This window comes from Pygoscelis adeliae, unplaced genomic scaffold, assembly GCF_000699105.1.
Source record: "Pygoscelis adeliae isolate BGI_AS28 unplaced genomic scaffold, ASM69910v1 Scaffold232, whole genome shotgun sequence".
Lineage (NCBI taxonomy): Eukaryota > Metazoa > Chordata > Aves > Sphenisciformes > Spheniscidae > Pygoscelis > Pygoscelis adeliae.
Genome location: NW_008824473.1, coordinates 4,522,239 through 4,541,547, shown reverse-complemented (window position 1 = coordinate 4,541,547; position 19,309 = coordinate 4,522,239). Strand labels below are relative to the sequence as shown.

The window sequence follows — 19,309 nt, the reverse complement described above, 5'->3', positions numbered from 1 at the left end:
TGATAGACCAAGATTTCATCTCGTGTTCCCTTGTCCCTGAATTTGAGTTGAATCAGTGTATTCCAGTTCTGAAATCATACACTAAATGAGTCCATACAACAATATATATTCAGTATATTGCTTTGGACTCTGAGCCTCATATACTTCATGCCCTAAAATTATCAGCCTTCAAAGGATGACAGCAATTTATGAGTTATTTACATGTTAAGTGGTTGTTCACCATTAGTCACTACCTTAAAAAAGACAGTGGCAGTTCTGATAACTAGTAGTCATGCAACTCATGATTTTTCTAGCATATATATTTAGCCAAGTGCACCCAAATTCATTGTGTTAGTTACTATGTAACAAAATAAGGAGCTATAATTTGTCTGTAGCAATGATGTTAACAGGATAGACATTGTAGCATTTGACAAGAAAGATGGAGTAGACAAGAATTTGCTTTGGAATATTTGGGATCTTACACAGACGATTTTCAATATATTCGCATTAGGAATTCCTAGGTAAAGTGTTAAGCATGTTTCATGGCCATCCAAAATCTCTTCTGAAAGAAGAACAATCTTTTCAGCCGTAGAAAAGATGCAAGCAAAGAAAAAATTAAAGTAAAAATAAAGCTGTTACTTCTTGATTTATGAGTTAGAACAAGTTTCATTCCAGCAAAACTTGTATCTTAGCACTCTCACAGCACAAGAGTGACACCGCGATATCTTTATATGACAACAGCTTGAAGTAGTTGGAAACATATCATGATGTCCAATGGGATTGGAGGTTGAATTTCATTTCCATCCAGGCGAAGGTATCGGAGGCGAGGGATGTTGCCATAAAACCCATAGTCTTCTGCTACGGAAATTGAGACTGGGCATATCTGAGTACCATTGACACCTGAAAATGTAGATCAACATGTTAGGTAATTTCCATGGGAAAGGTTCATGAAGATAAAATTCATTTAGAAAACAAATAAAACAGGATTCCATTGATATTTGTATGGGAGACACTTGGTCCTATCAGAGTTGGAAAATGCCGAATTAACAATTAATTGCTTTCTTTTGATCAAGCAAAAAACCACCTTAACATAATGTAATCTAGATCAGTGAATCACATATTTAATGTGCTGCAGTTATGAATAAAGGCCACTGGATGTATATTTTTACCTTGGACAGAGAGGAACTAATTTAGACAACTGCTGGGTAACTGTTCATTGAGAAATAGCTCTCTGCCCTCAGAGAACAAGGTTAATGCTGAGGGATTTTGAACACCTTACTGCAATGACAGTATATTAATTTTAGCTGATAACATTCCCCAATAAAGATCTTGCATTCAAAATGACAACAGTCATGAATCAGAGGAGCTTTTCATATAGTGTCTGTAACTTTTAATATCTGTACTTTCCTGTTCTCTCAAATTTTTCAGTACAGTTGGTTTTAATTACAAGAATGTAACTTGTGCAATGGGATATTTTTCTTCCTAATCTGAAAGCCAACAAGTCCTTAAAATTCTTTATAAATCACACATAGCTTGTTTCAGTTCAGATAAAATTTGAAGCTATGGCTTAAATCATTACCCATTTTGATAAGAGTTGAATAGACTGAGTTCTTTACATTGTCTTCCTTAAGTTACCTCTGCACTGTCACTTGGCTAAAATGCTTTTCATATTTTGTCTTCAGTTGTTGAATAATGAAGCTGTTGCTGCCTTATTTCAGCCTCATAATGGCCTTATTTGAGAACATAATGAAATGTTGTTTGTTTATCAAAAATGTCAAATTCCTTTGACCAAATTAAGGTATTTAGTGATTGGTCTGACTGCTTGAGGATTTTGTTGGCCCCAGACCATCTGCAAAAAGTGGTTGAATAGAGAACATGTGTATAACAGATTTTTTTTGAGCACAGGTTTTTTAGCAGCCCAGAAATAGGAAAAGAAAAGCTTTCTACCAAAATTTTTCTCCCCTTATATTTACCAATGATAATATGCACACATCTTTTGATTATAATCTCCCAAATTGGTTAAATGTTATGATGAAACACCCACACCCCCCCCCTTTTTTTTTCCCCAAAAAGAAAAAAACCCATCTTATTTTGAAAAATTGCCCAGATGTTTGCAACATCTTGGAAATGGACTTTATCTTTGTCATGGAAACTAGATAAATGCATCCAGTTGGCCAAGGCCTAAGACTTTTATCATATCCATGATATCAAAATGTCTTTGCCTATGTTGTGATATTTGATTAATGTTTGTAAAGCACTTGATATTCTTCGAAGAAACAAGCTACAACTTATTTTTATGTGTGAAGCTACAAAGCAGGAAGCTTGAGAGAGAGGCTTCATTATGAAAGCAATTATTAAAAGTTTTACAAGTGAATCAACACTATGTAGCAGAAAATATCTGCCTTTTCAGGTCAGCACTACTGTCCTTAAGAGACAAGATGGCTTCAAGTGTGTTCTAAATCTCTGTGTTCTCTGACCTAGAAACTATCCCACTGCACTAGTTTTCACTGGGTTAATTACTCCAACCTTAAAGTGAGGCAGCAGTTCTCTAACCACAGGCCACCTATGAAGAAGTTATTTCCTGATGATGTGTGGTATGAAGTGGTTTGGTTTTTTATTGTTCTCTTCCCATGAACAGTAAATCATACCCAAACTATCAGAGGAGTAAAAGCCTCTCTCTCTCTCCTCTTCTCTTGCAGTCCTGTTTATGGGTATATTGCTGAATTTTGCTTAAGCAGGAGGGACAATCCATCTACACGGGTACAATTCACCCTACCTAAACTGATCCATGGAGAGGGTAAGTGTCAGTCTAAGTAAACCATTTAGACTCTGTTCATAAACTCTGGAGAGAGATGAACGCTTCCTTAAGATGGGATGATTTTCCCTCTGCAATTGTGTATCTCCTTCCATTAATTGAGTAGGTCGTCTGTATGACTAACCCAAACTAGATACAGAAATCTAGGATGGTTAACTCAAATAAGATGAATTCCACCTGTTGTCAACAGTATTGTTAAATGGTGTAATATTTAAAAATGAGACTCTGGAGCTGCTGTAGGGGAAAACTGCAAAAGAGGTTCTCATTAATGGCTAATACTGTATGTCTGCTGAAGTACCACAGAAGATCCTGTTTCTTTTCCAGTAAAACTCATAATTTAGAAACATTCAGAAAGTAAGTTGATCTAGAAGATAGATATGTTCTGACATATATGACTGTGAGCGTACTTCTGTTCTATTCTTGTAACCTGTAGCTGCACTCACTGTAGTCCAACTCGAATAGTTGGACTCCCTTTCTCCTTTTCATGTAATACTTAACTGCAGCAGCCATGGATCAGCCTGGAAATCTGTATCTTTCTGGGCTCTTCCAGCAAAGAAGCTAGTACCAGCTGTAGCGCAGGAGTCTGACAATAAGTCAGGATCTGTAACTTCAACCATTTCTTTCCAAATATCCTATAATGGATTCTGACAGACTGGCATTGCTACTTGTCCCAAGGACTTCTCCCTTTCTCTACACATGGAATAATATTAGCTCAGAGGAGCTATCCCAATCTCCTGGTGTTCCTCTAGGGAAACTTAATATTCTCTCCCTTTTATCACACTGTAATACCACCTGCTTACCCTTGCTTACTCACTGCATCATCGTTTCATGCCTTCTCTTCTTTTTGCTTCCTCTAACACTCCCTTTTCCATCATTTGACATCTCCCCAGAACCTTGCATGTGTATCTCATAAATAAATATGTAAACATGTGTGTTTTAAAATGCCATGGAACAAGTGTGGTGCATATCTGTTGTAGCCATAATTAGTTTTGGTTTTATGTTGATTTTGCTTCCAAACTTCAAGTACTTTTTTTCCTCTGTGCATTGAGATCTTTGGGGAAGGGACCAGAGGCAAAATCCTGGTTCCACTGAGACCAATGATGAGGCTATCATTGACTTCACTGGACTTCAGGATATTGCCTTATATCTTCATAAATTCTCCTTGGAGAAATAGGGCTTTCGACTTACATGAAGAACTGATGTTATACAATAACATACAATAAGTAGGCAAATAATATTTACATAGAAATTTTGTTGTCTGAGCTCTTGCAATGCCAGCAGTGTAACTATGAACCACCAAGGGAAAATAAAGCAGCGATTGGCAGGTGTGCAGGGGTATCTGAGAATTAATATTATAAAAAGGGCTTGTACTGCACAGGTAAAAATAAACTTTCAGGGGGACTCTTTTGTAGAGAAACCAGATCCAGGCTTTTACAGTTATTTTTCTTTCAAACCTTTTACATGGGTTATCTTAAAGTAATGACTGATCATCAACTTCCTGGGTTTAAGATGACAAAATCAATCTGCAAAATGAATGCCACATCTTATTACTCCTGCCTGATGGAATTACATTCCTTGTTTGCAATCCTAAAGGCCCTTTGAGATATCAGCTATTAGAGCAGTGTTTCATGAAGACTGTGTCGTTATCCCTTACCTCTTGAACAATTATGCTATGTGGTAGAATGTGCCTTACATAATACCTACATTTCATGTAAGGTGTCAGGTTGCCTTTTTTAATATTTTTTGATTCCTTTATATGTGGTTACTAAGAATAATTTTTTTTTTTTTTTAAATTAGGAGCAGTGTTGTGCTTAAGTTAGTAATGAATTTTGAAAAGTGGTAAAGGCATTAATGAATATAAGGCTTGTGGAAAACTATTGTGATTTAGGCTCATGGGTACCCATGTGTCATTTGAAAATGGGACGATACTGCACACACTACACATTGATTTTCATGGTTTTCACCTTTTTTAAACTTATTTAGGAAAGGAAGATAATTTGGCAGGTCTTTAAATACTACCTAGACACAAAAGACTCCTTAAACTGTACAACTTACATTCCATTGATTTCAATTTAGTGTCCACTTAAAGTGACAGGAGATAAAGTCTGCACCTGAGGCCCTGCAGTGAAGCAATTAAAATAAATCCCTTTGTAACCAGAGGGCAAAGAAACACGTTCAGTAACAACCTTTGTCATAAGCCCTAACTCTCTCTAATTAACTTTTAAACTTCTTGCAGACCACTTAAATATGTGCCAGTTGTACAAAATTGATTTTTCTTTACAAGGTTTTATAGATTTGTTTTGCAAAATGCAGTGAATTAACCTGAATTATTAATAGGTATCTTTCTTTGATATGTCCTTGTTTCATACAGAAGCCAAACCATTATTTTTAGTATATTTGTGAACTACAGTGACACAATACAGGAATAAGGAACCATTTATTCGATTAAATCAGCATGACAGAAAGACAAATGTAGAGACTTGGTTACCTTCTGTGCAGTGATAAATAGAAAGTCATCACTTTGATTTTGGCTTTTGGCATGAAACAAAGGATTTAAGGTCTATAGGACTTACCGAACAGATACTTTACCCAGTGTCCCTAACCACCACATCCCTGCTGTATCTGGATGAATCTGGAAGCAGTGCTAGAAGCAGAACTATGACATGACAACAAGATTCTGTTGCCTTGGGTACAAAACCTTGTCTCATTTATACAAAGTGGAAAATGTTAGAAGACATTTGAGGAGATAAACCTTAGTAGGACAAAACTTCTGTAAAGTCAGTGAAAGATTTTTCATGAAGACTAAACCCAAGTGTCCGCATTTTGTGCACAGTAAACAAAAGATGGGGAGGATATTCAAGCCTGAAATATTCAATATCCACTTTCTAATTAGTCATATTTGAAGTAGATTTTGTTGACTGCAGCCAATATTTTATTCCATTTTAAGGGTACCTCACCTTAAGCTCCTACTACATAATTTAGGTCGGCAGACATATACTCAGAAGAATTGAGCATACAGCAATTCTGTTAGTTTAGTGGTCCATAAGGTGCTCAGGAACTTTGAAAATCTAACAGTCATACAGATGTGGATTGAATATCCTAACTTGTTGCACCCACTTTTTTGTTGTTGTTTCTTGCTTATTTACTCTTAGCCTTTCTGTGGGAAACTTAATTTGTTCACACAAACTGGTTACTGGCATGTACATAGCAAAATGTGAATGCACAAATTCTCCTTAATCCACTCATATTTCTGATCTGCTTGCAAAATGCTTTTTCTGTATGCATATGAACGTTTTTCACATGTGGTATTACTTCCATGCACGTATTTGGTTGTCATATTTTAGACCTGACTTGAAAACTGGTCTGTGGGAGGTCCTCTTGCTCATCTCCCTATAATCTACAGCACATTTTTAATCTCTTTATTTCAAAGAGCATTCTTTGTAGTTAAGCAGACATTTTAAAATAATTATGTCTTGGTAGGATCCCACACTGACAATACACACTTACTTTTGATTCTGTTGTGATCAAGGTGAAGGTGCTCGAGATGAGCATTGATCGGTGGAATTTTAGTGAGCTGGTTGTGAGACAGCTGTAGATCTAGAATAGATGAAACATTAAACCCATTTGGGGGAATACCATCATCAGATAATTTATTGTAGTTCAGCCTAAGGAAAGTCACTTTGGGTATTGCACTGAAGTAGTTTTCTGGTATCACTTCAATGGAGTTGTTGTCCAAAAACAGCTGCAGTGTGTTAGCTGGAATGCTTAAAGGCATTTTCTTGAGTGAATTTTTTGCTATGTTGAGTTGCATAAGGTTGTTGAGTCCTTGGAAGGTATCGCTTTGAAGAGCGCTGTCCAACAAACTGTTCTGGTGCAGATCTAACATAGTAAGGTTTTCCAAGTTGCTGAAGACTCCTTCTGGGATTCTAGAGATTTTGTTTCTAGCCAGTCTTAGCTGTTCCAGGCCCACTGGTAATGGGGCAGGCACCTCTTCCAATTCATTATCTTCAAGGAATAAGTAAAGCAGCCTTTTCAGCTTGCTCAGCACACCACTCTCAATTCCACTGTTGGTGATCTTATTCTTGTTCAGATTTATCCATCTCAGATGAGTGGCATTCACAAAAGGTTTCTCTGAAACTGTTTCAATTTGATTGTTTTGAAGATAGAGGTACCAAATTCTTGCTGGGATTGGAGGTATTTCTTTAAGTCCTTTGTTATCACAGTATAATGCATTGGGGAAACTAGGAGGACAAAAGCACTCTCGTGGACACTCAAAAGTGTAGTGAGACCAATGTTCAGGATCCAGCTCATCATAAACTTGTCTTACAGTTCGAGTCCACACAGAATTGACCAAGAATAAGAGCAAAAGGCTTGTGTAGACTTTTAGAGTCATTGTTTGCCTTGGAAGGGGAGAAAAACAATTAGCTGTCTCTCAACAGAACTCTCTAACAGCATACTACATTAACAAAGCAGTATTACATAGAAAATAATATTTCCTTTATAAACAGCCAAATTCTGTCCTCTGTGGTATTACCTGTAGTATGTTAAGGAAAAAATGAACAGTAATATAAGAGGTATAAACAATTCAGTGCTACATGTTGAAGAACATTTTCCTGATTCAACTTAGACTCCACATTGGCTACCGATTTAACTGATGTTTATGCAAGAGTCATTTCAAAGAACCTGAAATCATGGATCATTTTTCTGACATTAAATCAGTGTTCCTTATAAATTTATTTAAGTTTTCCTGTACAGAGCTATAAACCACTTTATATAATATACCATCTTCAGTAAAGCTATCAATACCATGATGATATAAATACTATTGTACTCAGTGTTCTTCCTTTTAAAATTAATCATACCCTCTGTTCTGTTTTTCCTCTCTGAAATTATAATTGCATCTGGATCAGATTTTCCAGGGTCTTTTTGCATCACAGAAGAGTGAAAGATCAAAGAGTATTTTAACAGCTGTTTGTTGGGCATGTTCTTAAAAAGCTTGGAGGGAATATGAGTAATCCATTCCCCTCCCTCATTCACTCTCATATCCAAAGTTATGAATTTCCTTCTCTAAAGCAAACAGCCAAAACAAATGCCTGATCTAAATGACACAAAAAGTAAGTCCTAACCAAATTATATCATATACACTCTTGCATCTTGTATCTATTTTACCTACTCAATTATTTGCTTTGTTTAACCTCTTCCACCATTAAATGATGAACAAAATAATCAATGGTAATTTACTCCAAAAGGAAATATTTTGTAGCACAAAAACAGAGCTTAACAAACTCTGTTATCTTGCTTGCTTTCTGATGAAGATTAGCAAGCATTTTGCAATGCAGAGGCAAAAGACTGGTAGCTGAAATTTCTGGTCAAAATTAGGAGGTTAGTTTTGGAAAAAATAGTATTTAAATATAAGGTAAATTCTCTCAAAGGGTTAAGGCACCAGTAAGGTTAAGAGCTCAGTTAAGTTGCTGCATACGATATGTAGTCATTTAATAGTTTTCAACATTGTTATTAGCAGTAACAAGTCCAGTATCCTACAGATCTTCCAGCCTCAGAAAATGCTATCTGGAAGCACCCCAAAAAAGGACAAATAAAATATTTCTGAAGAATAAGATCTCTAATTTACACAGTGAAATGGCAACTTCTCACTGTGTAAATATTCATAACCTTAATAACAATTTTAAAAAGAAATATAAAATAATTTACCTTGTTAGTCAAGTTCCTGTAGCTATCTGAAGCCAGTTAGAAATCACTCTAAATTCACAGCCTTTGGCTGCTAACAACTGTGTTTGCTTCCTGTCCTCCTAAGAATTAATAGCATATAAAACTTGAAGTACATTCTAATTTTCCCAGATGTATTACCATACACACCTTATTAGCGATTGTTTCTAATTTGACATTGCTTCAGAGTTTGGGCTTACCTCAGCTTTCTTGGATCTTCTTCTCTTTCTATTGGTCACTGTTGTCAGACTGTAATAGCTTGAGTCAGGCTACAAGCCGTGTTCTATGAATACAGCCTAATATATACGCATCAGTGGCTACAGCTTTTAACCCCTAAAATAACTAAGGCACCTCAGCACCTAGGCAGGAAACGACAGGAAATCCTGACTTTAATATCAAGCAGCCACAAAGCTGAAGGCATTTGATTTTTATGTTTTAGCAGATGAGAGGAACTGGTCTAGATGAAACAGGTAACACAAAATGTACCTTTATTCAAAATTTTTGTCAGAAGATACTTTACACGCAAAGCTCACTTACATCATAATTCATTCTCATAATACCTGAACTGGCCACAAAGAATTAAAAACAGTGCCATCTGTTTCTACGGAAATATTTTATTTGATTTTTATCAAATGCAGATGCTGCCATGCCATTTAAAGACATAATTCTTGATTAGGAGAAGATAGCAAAAGCATTTGCTAAGAATTTTTTAATAACATATTTTCATTTCTTTAAAGATTAAACCATACCTTTTTCTTTTTGTTCAGAAAGGTATTTATATATATTTCTACAAAGTTATCATACTCTCCAGTGCCTCCTGCAGTGAGGCCTGGTTCTAATTATCAAGGCACAAATTAATTATCTTGGTTTATCATTGATCTAAAGTAAACTCTTTCCAGTCAACTTGCTATCCAAGGCATAGACACATATTTCTCACATTAAGTATGTTGGAGGATTTTTGTTTTCTTTCTTAGTCCAAACTTAAAGCAACAACTTCATATCAGGAAAACTAGCCACGTTCAAAGCCGGAACAACAGCATAAGTATTTTGAGGAAAAAGCTAATGAAAATACTGAAAACATATAATGTATCCTGGTACCTTTCATGACTTTACATTAGTTTTAAAACTTATTTATATAATTATTTTTATTCAATTTCATCTAATTTATTTTAACAATAAAACCTCTAACAACTTATTCCATAATGTTTAATACTTTGCTTCCTAAATTAAGAATGTCTCAGAAGAAGTTTAGAAGTAGAGTAGACAAAAAGATAAGTAATCAAAAAAAGGAAAGCAACCCTTAAGTACATGGGCAGCTTCCACTGACTTCAGCAAGGCTAATATTAAACACGCCATAAAATTTTTTTCATAAGTATATGTTTGTACTACTTTGTTTTTTGTTTAGGAAAAAAATACATCCTTACTACCAGTAATTTTTACATGGCTTAAGTATGTGCTTAAAAATAAAACAAGTGTTTAAGTGTTTCACTCTGCTAGAACTCCAGACCCTTCAACATCTCTTAAAGATTGTTAGGGCTTTCTTATAAGCCAGGTATAAAATTGATTCCTTCATGCATAATAAGATGAATATTTCAAAAGTTTAAATTAGATGAAATTAATTTATACCTCTACCTAAAAATAAAGGTTCTAGCTTTAAGCAGATGTACTAATTATAAGCACAAAAATTAGATGTACTGTATTAACCTTTTCATTATGAGTGTTACTTTAAACACCAAGGCCTTAAAATGTTTTCTTTGACTTCCCACAGCAGACGTGGTACCACACGTTAATGATGATGAGGCTTGTCAGCTGGAGTCCATGGAATAGAGGTGGGGAGAGGCAGAGGCACTGCTCTCTGGTTAAAAATAGTTATGTGTTCCGTTGTGAGTGATTTAAGGAGACTTCACCATGAAAAGTGCATCTATGATTCTTGTAAAAGCCAGGCAGTGCAACATAAAACTGGTTTGCATTTGTGCTAAATCTTCACAGAGTGTGTAGAGAGGATATGGAGGCACTGAGGTCTGTTCACCATTAAAGAATAAGCCGAGACCTTCACAGATGTTATACTGAAGGATTTAAAATAGTGAGTCCTGCTGGCAGATATCTGTTGTGACACACTTAAATGCAAGTTGCCAGATGTTGCATTTAACAAGGAAAGAAAGATTGATTTATCTTATGCTTCATGGGGGTCTGAATTCACCCTTTAACCTGCTAATCATGTGCAGATGTTCATTATTTTATCACAGAAGTCCCTGGCAGAGGGACTTGCTGGTTACCTTGTGACAGGCAGTGGGACTATTTGTATGAACTATATTCAGCAAGGGAGAGGCATGTCACAGTCTGCCCTTTGTCAATTTGGAGGCCAGGTATTTGATCCTTATCAAACACATACACTGCCATCCCATTCAATCTTCATTAGGAGAAGAAAACAGCAAAAACATTTGCTAAGACTTTCTCAATAACGTGAATTTTCATTTCTTCTGATGCAAACAATGAGCAGAAAAAGAAGACAAGAAATGTCCTCAAAATCAGGAAGAAAGGGTGTGATGACTGTAATATGTATTCTTACGTGCACTCAAAAATTTCGGAAAGATCTCTGCAGGAACAAGTGATTGCTTGGGTGCCCAAGCAGACTCTGGAGAAAGGCCTACTTTCCATGAAACCTTCAAGATTGCATGCATATTCTCCATCATACATTTGTTTTGTTCAGTCCTCCGTCATCTGGTGTTACTATTTATTATTTAAAGGGTGCAATATATGGTGATAAAGTTTTACAGACTAATAAAAGACCACGGCCAAGATTTTCAGAAATGACTAATGGTTTGGGAGGCTTTTTGTTTTGAGTATCCAACCTGAGACACCTTCCAGGGCCTTATTTTCAGTAAGAGGGGGCTAAGAATTTTGTGTTAATGAGGTCATTTTTAACTTGTGAAGCTGAGCAATCAAAGGCAAATATCAGTGAAATACAAACTGCTCCTGAGTTCATGAACAATCTCCCAAAAAGTAACAGTATATAAGGTATTTGCATGATGATTAAAGGAAGTGGAAAAATTATTACAGTAAAAATACTGTGAATGCCTACTCTGTGAATTTTGAAGACCTTTTAAAAGATACTGTTGGGAGTATTCTAGTTTGAGGAAGATGTCTCAAGCTATTACAGGATTTTTGCTCCATAATTATCCTGGAAATCCACATTGTTAATCAATGTAATAAGAGAATCCGTATTAAAAAAAAAAAAAAAAAAAGTGAGGAGCACCAACAACTGCAGACGGTGGTAACATCTCCTTGAGCAAAGTGATGTACATGCTTGGGACTAGAACAGCCCATAAGCTTGAGAAAGACTAGAAGGGCTAAAAAGAGAGACTTAGAAAGACCCATTGGGAGGAGATATGGACAACTGGGAGTGCTGTAAGAGCTTTTGTTCTGTTTCAGCATCAAAGTTGCTGACGGTGAAAAAATGCATTGCTTTCTTTCAGTAATGGCTGCCATATGTCTCAGATTTAATACGAAGCAAGGTCTGTTAAACATCAAGCATGTGTATAGTTCATCATCAGCAAACCCAGGAGTATACTGCAAGCAGAGCTAATTCACCAGCCCTGTGGATTGCTCCATTTAGCAAAGGCTGCAATCCAGTGTGCTTTATTTGGGTACTACTTTACTAAAATGCTAGGTGTCTTGCTCCAAAGGACAATCAGTTTATCTGAAACATACTTTTAAATTCTCTTCATGATGACTAGAGAAAAGGTGATGCTTCAAAACCTGAAGCAGAAAATAAGTCCAGTTTATGTACCCTCCACCATGTACTCTACTGGTAGCTCCAGACAGCCATGCAGACCACTTAAGGCAGGTGTTTACATTTACTCAGGGTTCAGTCTGCCTCTTTCATTTCTGAAGATTGGCATGTAGTGGTGATCTCTCTCTCTTTTTTGCATTGCTGCTTGAAATAGAGAGTAGGAAGCTCTGAGTTTTACTCAGAGTCAGAAAGGCAAAACTTCTATTTCCAAACAGTTCCCTGATCACCAGACAGTGATATATCCCAATTAATAATATCTGCTACTCCTTTTAAAAAGGAGCCACAAAAAGGTCGGCATGACCAAAGAGTCTAAAATAAAGCAGATGAGTGATCCCTTCAGGCTAGCCCAAGGGACAGTGCCGACAGATCAAAGGGGCCAGCACAGATGTTCCAGACCCTGCTCCTACAGACGCATTTTACTCTACATCATTCCTGGTGAAAAAACAAAACCAAAACAGACTTAGGAGCAGGAACTCTGCACCTCTCCTAGAAGCCTAGAATTTCCTGCCTAGACCTCTCAGTGGGAGAAATTGCGTCTCTTATTTAAATAGGCATTTCTGTGCATATGCAGACAGCTAAAGTATAGGGAGTTTACCTGGGCAGATTTCAGGTTAGATGAGGAGACATTGCTTAAAGGAACCCTAGAAAATAGCTGGTCTGGCTTAATTTGTGAAATGTAAATGTCATCTGACCCCTTTTTTATATAGTATTTAGGAAGATGAGATCCTATTCTAAAAGTTCAGAAACAAAATTCTAGCAGTTTACATTCTGCACACCGCCGCTCCCTTGTAAAAACCACAGTGAGAACTGAGTAGATCAGCTTAAAGAAATCCTTGCAGGGCAACACATTTCAGAACAGAATAACTATGGAAAAGGGCTCAGCTTTTGAGGGAAATATAGAGCTCTCTTGAATATGCTTCATTAAGGAATTTTTTGGCTGTCTGTTCCCTTTCTCTCTCTATTTTGGGCTTTTTACCACAGTGACACCATAAAGGTTCCACGACACAATGCCAAGATCTGGTATTTATCTTGGCTAGCTAGGTTTAGTTTACCTACTATGTAAATGTGGCTGTCAATCTCTTAGCTTAATTTGCTTTCATGCTTTCAACAATTTCAAGACTGAAACAAATCTATCCTACCCAGGGAACCGATTTCTAAAATGTTAGATGTACAACCATATATGCTAAATGTATCTTAAATTAAATATCTAACATGCATTTATCAATTCCACACATACATTGAGTTCTTGGGCCTGCATGTGGCTATTTAGATGATTAATATTTTCCAGGCAACTAAAGGTAAATTAAAACATGAATTAGTCATCCAATGCCCATTCTGTAAATCTGCAGTTTTGAAAAGTAAATCATCATGGATTAAATATTCTGAGATAGCATAAAGATAGTGAAAACAGGCTGTGAAGTGTTAGTGTTATTTTTGTTCTCTTATTTTGTTCTGTTGTTAAAGAAGTAAAAAAATATTTGATTTTGTCTTCATTTTAGATTCCCACAATGATGAATTCCTAGAAGCTTAGACTTATAGAAAGATCTGTCCTCTAAAATAAATGACAAGGGTTTCATAAAAGAGTACTCCCACAACTTAATGAAAAAAAAGATTTCAGTCCCCTTATAATAAAGCTCTGCTATAGTGATTCTGCCAGATGAGAAATTCAAGGTTCAGGTGCTTTTTTATTATTTAAAAAGAAAAGCCAAATGGCATAAGCTATATGAAAACCCAGCCCTTATTTTATTTTCCATTAATTGTAATATTTTTTGGTCTAATTTTTAATGCAGATACTCTTGGGAAATACTGAAATTAAACACTAGAATATGTGATTTTTTTTTTTCTTAAACTGTTATGTTGGTCATAATTTTTGAGAGTTGGCATTTCCCAAAGCACTCAAGTTTTCTTCCAGAGTCCTGTCTTGAAGCTAGAATCTCACTCACCATGAATACTCTGGTCACTAATTATTCTTTCAGATGGAACATGTTGAAACTAAGTCTTTATACTATCGATGAAAGTCCTCAACATGCAGCACTTTGGTGCCAACTAACACCACCTTTTTCTCTGAAGACAGCTCTAGAACCCAGATCCAGGGAGAATTCATGCATCCATCCCTATCCAAGCACCGTGCAGCACTCCAGAGGCCCTAAACAGTCAGGGTTGTGCTCCAGCATTGACTACTCTTATCTTAGATGATTCTTCGCTCATCACGGTGGAGCCTGTGAATCCCAGAGGTAAATCCCGGTTCCTTTCTACATTCTGTGTATAATATACACCTCATCTCAGGGCTGTGGTTTTCATTAGGAACAAACTTATCTTTTTGAATCTAGGGTGGGAATTAAAATACTGCAGAGGATGACTTTTCTTACCCAAACTTAGGAACCTTAATAAAAATATCTCATTTTCACACATGGAATAACAAATTCTTCTTGAAATCAATGTGGCTTTGCACATAATTTTGAGAAGTTATTAGTCTTACTGTTTACTTTTTTGGCAGCAAAATGGTCATAATGATGAAGTCGAAATGTGAAGTTCAGGAAACATTTGTTTATCTAGTTTGGAAACCTGTCTACAGAGTAAAATGGGTGGCAGATGCACACAATGAGATACTGGAAAGTTGATGAAAACAGGAATTTTGAAAGACAGCACTGGGCCTTGTTTGTCTTCAGGACAGCTTATTATTAAATTGGTTTATAAGGTATGAAATTTCTAAAGACTTCCAGTACTTCCATCTGAAGTCTTATGCACGTTTCAATAAAAGCATTATCTTCAATAGAAACACATTTTTACAGATATTATTCAATATATTCAAAAGTGTCTTTGTAATTTTTGGAATATGTGCTCTAGTCAAGTTGACCAGATAACACTGTCGTCTTGCATGTTTTACCCCATGCTAGGAGACGAGGGGTAAAAACAAAAATGCTCTTTTGCACAGCGTAGCTGCCTGTATAGTTAAAGCTAACAACCCATTCTCTTTGCAGGTCCAAAGGCTACATGTTAACTCAGTCACCTCCGTAGCCATAAACCCTTGTGCTAACTGAGCAATACAAGAACTGATTGAGCTGCAGTAGGAAAGATAACAGGGGCAGCAACCTCCAAACTAGCATGGAACTCCTGGCATGGAAGCTCTCCAGATCAGTGATATCTTTCTCTGCTGAGTGCTGGTGCATCAACCCCAACAAGGAGTCCATCTATCTATTAAGAAAATGTGTATTACGTGCCTTGCAGGCAGTGCAGCTATGCCTAGAGGCATGCAGCTAGCAAGCAGCTCCTCAATAGATATGAGATGTGTGAGGTTTTGCATGTCTGATGAAGGATAGAAGCCTAAATTCAGCAAATTCTGTATTATTAAGCAGCTAGTTATGTTTTCTGGCAAAGACATGTGCTACAATTCACATTGGTATCCCAGACTTAGTTTTCTTTCTCTTACCAATATTCATACCTGTCCCTTGGGGAACAAAAAAAAAAAACCACTTGCAAGGTCTAATTCTGAGAAAATATTTGGGTGATTTTTCCCACCTCCGCTGCTGAGATATTACAGTAGAGAGATCTCTGCAACTATAAAACCACAGCCTATATGCTAATCAGAATGATCTTACAGTGGTTTAACAGTTACAACCAGATTTGACAGAAGGTATAGGCAGCACTTATAAAACATTTTAAACAATGTGGCATTTTTTTCATGAACATTTAAAAATATTTTTAAACATCTCATAACAATGGATTTAGACACTGCTGTTCAAAAGGTCACTCAAGATTGTTTTCTTGGAGGGAATAGAAAACTCCATGATCCTTTATATCTTTCCTTGTGAAGTAGGAAATCATCCAAACTGAAATCTTCAGGGCAAAGTGACGATCACTCACTGTGATTCAGTGAGCCCAGCCCTGAGCAATTCAGTCTCACCTCTGAACTTGTTTGAGTTGGGCACTTCAGGCAGGTCACCTCTCAGAAACGACTGGTGGGATCCTTCTTGTGGTTCCAGCATGTGGAGATATGGGCACAATTATTTCCTGTCTAGCCCACAGCCACAACTTTATCTGAGAAGCTGCAGAGTATAGCTTCACCCTCTTCTTTTAAGGTTGTTTTGCTTTGCATAACAAAGCGATCATTTGCCCAGGCACTTGAACCTGACATTCCTGCATTCAAGGTGAGTGTCCTGAAGTACAGTTAGCAGTCTTTTTCTTTCTCTGTGCTAACTAATGTTGAACTGTTCACACTAAGTAGAAAGATTTAAGAGGTATTTATCCATGAAAGCTATATAGCCTACCAATTAAGTTATTTTCTTACAGACTGAGAGTCTTTCATCCAATATCTAAATCCTCAAAAAAGTTGAGAATCAAAATGTCCTCCATGAGCACTCTGTCCACTGGGATGGTAGCTCATAGACTGTTTCCCTTATTCTGTGTAGACATCCAAGCATGTTTGCCAGTGCAGTCCCACATGAGAGAGTTAGATGGGATGGATCTCTGACTTTGCTGCCAGCACTCAGTAACTCACAAGTGTCAAAATGGGAGCAGGTTTGCACAAGTCAGCTGCAGACATCTGGGCATCGAAGGGAAGTTTCCACAGTTTTTACCTATGGAATCTATATCCAATGTTAGCTGAGTTATGATTTTGTGAGTATCATGGGAGTCTGAATTATGGACTGGAACCTGAAACAATAAATTTTCCACATGAATTTAATGCAAAACTCTTCAGCTGTAGAGCTGGTTATTAAAATTGATGTCCCCCATTGGTTACTAGTATTCTTAGAAGCACAGATTCACAGAAATTATAAATAAGTTTGAAGGAACATCTGAAGGTCATTTAGTTCAACCTCCTTCTAAAAATAAGGCTAACTTTAAAGCCGGATCAGTTCCTCAGGGCACTGCCTATGCAAGTTTTAAAAATCTCCAAGGATGGAGAGTCCACAGCCTCCTTGGGCAATCTATGTCAGTACTTTACATGTTCATTGTGAAGAATTTCTTTGTATGTCCAGCCTGAATTTCTCTTTTTAGAACTTTTCCTGTGCCTTTTTGTCCTTTCATTGTGCACCCCTGAATCTGGCCCCTTTTTCTATAGTACTCTTTGAGGCAGTGGAAGACTGCAATAAATCATGGGACTGAGGCATACGGTATATTCAGAGAAGCTAAGGGAATTGACTTGGCATAGTCTGGAAAGGAGAAGGCTGAGGGAAATTGTCTTTGCAGCCTTCCATCTCAGTGGCTTTCCACTGAACTTCATTTTGCTTTATAACCTCACAGTCTACCGTCTTCAGTCTATGCTTGTTGCAGCTGCACATATAACAATTCAGACTGCCTTTGTTAATGATGTTTTGCCTTCTTGTTCCCAGTTTTCAAAATAATTTGGTTTATGCTAAGCTACTACCTATTTATTCCCTTTCAGTAAAACTGAAGGTTTGCAAGTAAGGATGGGACCCTGCCAGGTACCTTGCACTAGAAGGACAGCTGTAATCAACCACTGCTCACTCCTTTCTTGATCCATTTGACTATGCTGGACTCTCTAAAGCAGTAGAGGGCATGTAGGATTTATGCTTCCAATGTATGTCCAGAAATTCACGTGAGTCACTGCCTGTTCCTTCTAGGGAACTTCTGTAATTTAATCTAACATGAAAAATGTCTTTTAAATCAGACAATACTTGTTTATTGGAAAGGTGTCTCTGTCTTTGTGAATGGCTGTGCAACATATTTGCGGACCAGTTCCTGAAATTTCATAGGTGAAGTTTTTGTCTGTTGATTTTGTATATTGTCGTTGTAATACTGCTTTTCATGACACTAGTAGCAAACTTTCCTTTTTATGTCTGCTTTCAAATTCATATCTTTCCAAAAGATCTTGATTTTTGTAAATTCTTCCATATGAAACTTCACATGGACATGAGTGTCATGACAAATTTACCCATTTTGACCTGAAAGGAGGGACACATATTGTAAGTAAATTGTATAGCTATACTATAGGCTGCATATTATGTAGCCCTAAACAGAGTTTAGTTCAGGCTAATTTACCCACTCCGCTGTCTCTATGCTACTGCAGCTGCGTTATTATCTGTTCATGTCTGCCTACTTTTAAGTAACATGTTTGCACCTGTACACATAAGTATTTTATAATATGATCAGATTAGGTGGGAACAGGGATGTATGCATCAAGTTTTTCTGTATCCAGAATGCTGAGTGCTTTATAACCAAGGTCCATCACCTTCCCTTCCAGGAAGGGCAGAAATTGCAAGTTACGATGAATCAGTTTCCAAGGCTCTAGCTCTGCTAAGTATTCCCAAACACCTACATTTCTGCCTAGTGCCTAGAAAACAATTCATGCAGCTTTCACAAACTGAGACCTAAGGTACATGTATAGTGTTGCCTATCTGTTTCTGCAAGATATGTAGATATTGGGAACTTAAACAGTCTTTATAGCGATTTAGACCAATTCATTAATGCAGAAGCAGAAATCTGTGCTTCTGTGTCTCACAATATGAAAGCAAAGAGGTAGAGAGTCACGTTTCTCTTTTAGCAGAAGGACCTCATGTTCTAGTTTTTTCACAGATAGTGTGAAGAACAAGCTTGCAGTGTTATCTCTCTCCAACTAACTGAGAATTTCTGAACCACAAGAAAGAGGTGTTCAAGATAAAAATGTACTGCCAAATGCCATTTTCTCTTAGTTGTCCAAGTGTTCATTGAAAGATGAAGGTTCCTCTGTTTCTGAGGGAGGTCATTGGTACTGTTTGCTATTCTGACAGAGGGCTTCCTTCTAGGGTATCCCTTGAAGAGAACTTCAAAATGCCTTGTGAACATCTGTGGATGCTTTATTTGCAACATACGGGTATGCAGAAAGTACCCTCATCAACAGGTTTTAATCTATCCTGAGGACTGTTGTCAGTCTCACTGTTTACACTATTTCATTTTGCATAAAGATAACTGGTGTGCTGAAAGAAGAATACATTTCTGTCCTGTTTGCTAGATCACAGCTATGTGGTGACACATCTCAGTATCAGTTTGTGCTCTAG

At 37.0% G+C, this 19,309-nt stretch overlaps 1 protein-coding gene across 1 annotated transcript; it reads right to left on the bottom strand.

The window, feature by feature from the left end:
- Positions 1-328: 328 nt before the first annotated feature.
- Positions 329-8,778, bottom strand: KERA (keratocan). The gene is made up of 4 exons (XM_009321324.1): positions 8,719-8,778; positions 8,504-8,598; positions 6,302-7,194; positions 329-879 (listed from the first exon to the last, which is right to left on the bottom strand). Exons 3-4 carry the CDS (start codon positions 7,185-7,187, stop codon positions 707-709), a joined length of 1,059 nt encoding a protein of 352 aa, XP_009319599.1. The 5' UTR covers positions 7,188-7,194; positions 8,504-8,598; positions 8,719-8,778; the 3' UTR covers positions 329-706.
- Between the last annotated feature and the right edge of the window lie 10,531 nt (positions 8,779-19,309).

Bases quoted from the DNA above. Each gene is read 5' to 3' on its own strand.
- KERA (XM_009321324.1), bottom strand. From the start codon at position 7,187: ATGACTCTAAAAGTCTACACAAGCCTTTTGCTCTTATTCTTGGTCAAT. The intron at 880-6,301 runs GTAAGTGTGTAT...CTACATTTTCAG, and splicing joins TGATCACAACAGAATCAAAA to GTGTCAATGGTACTCAGATA.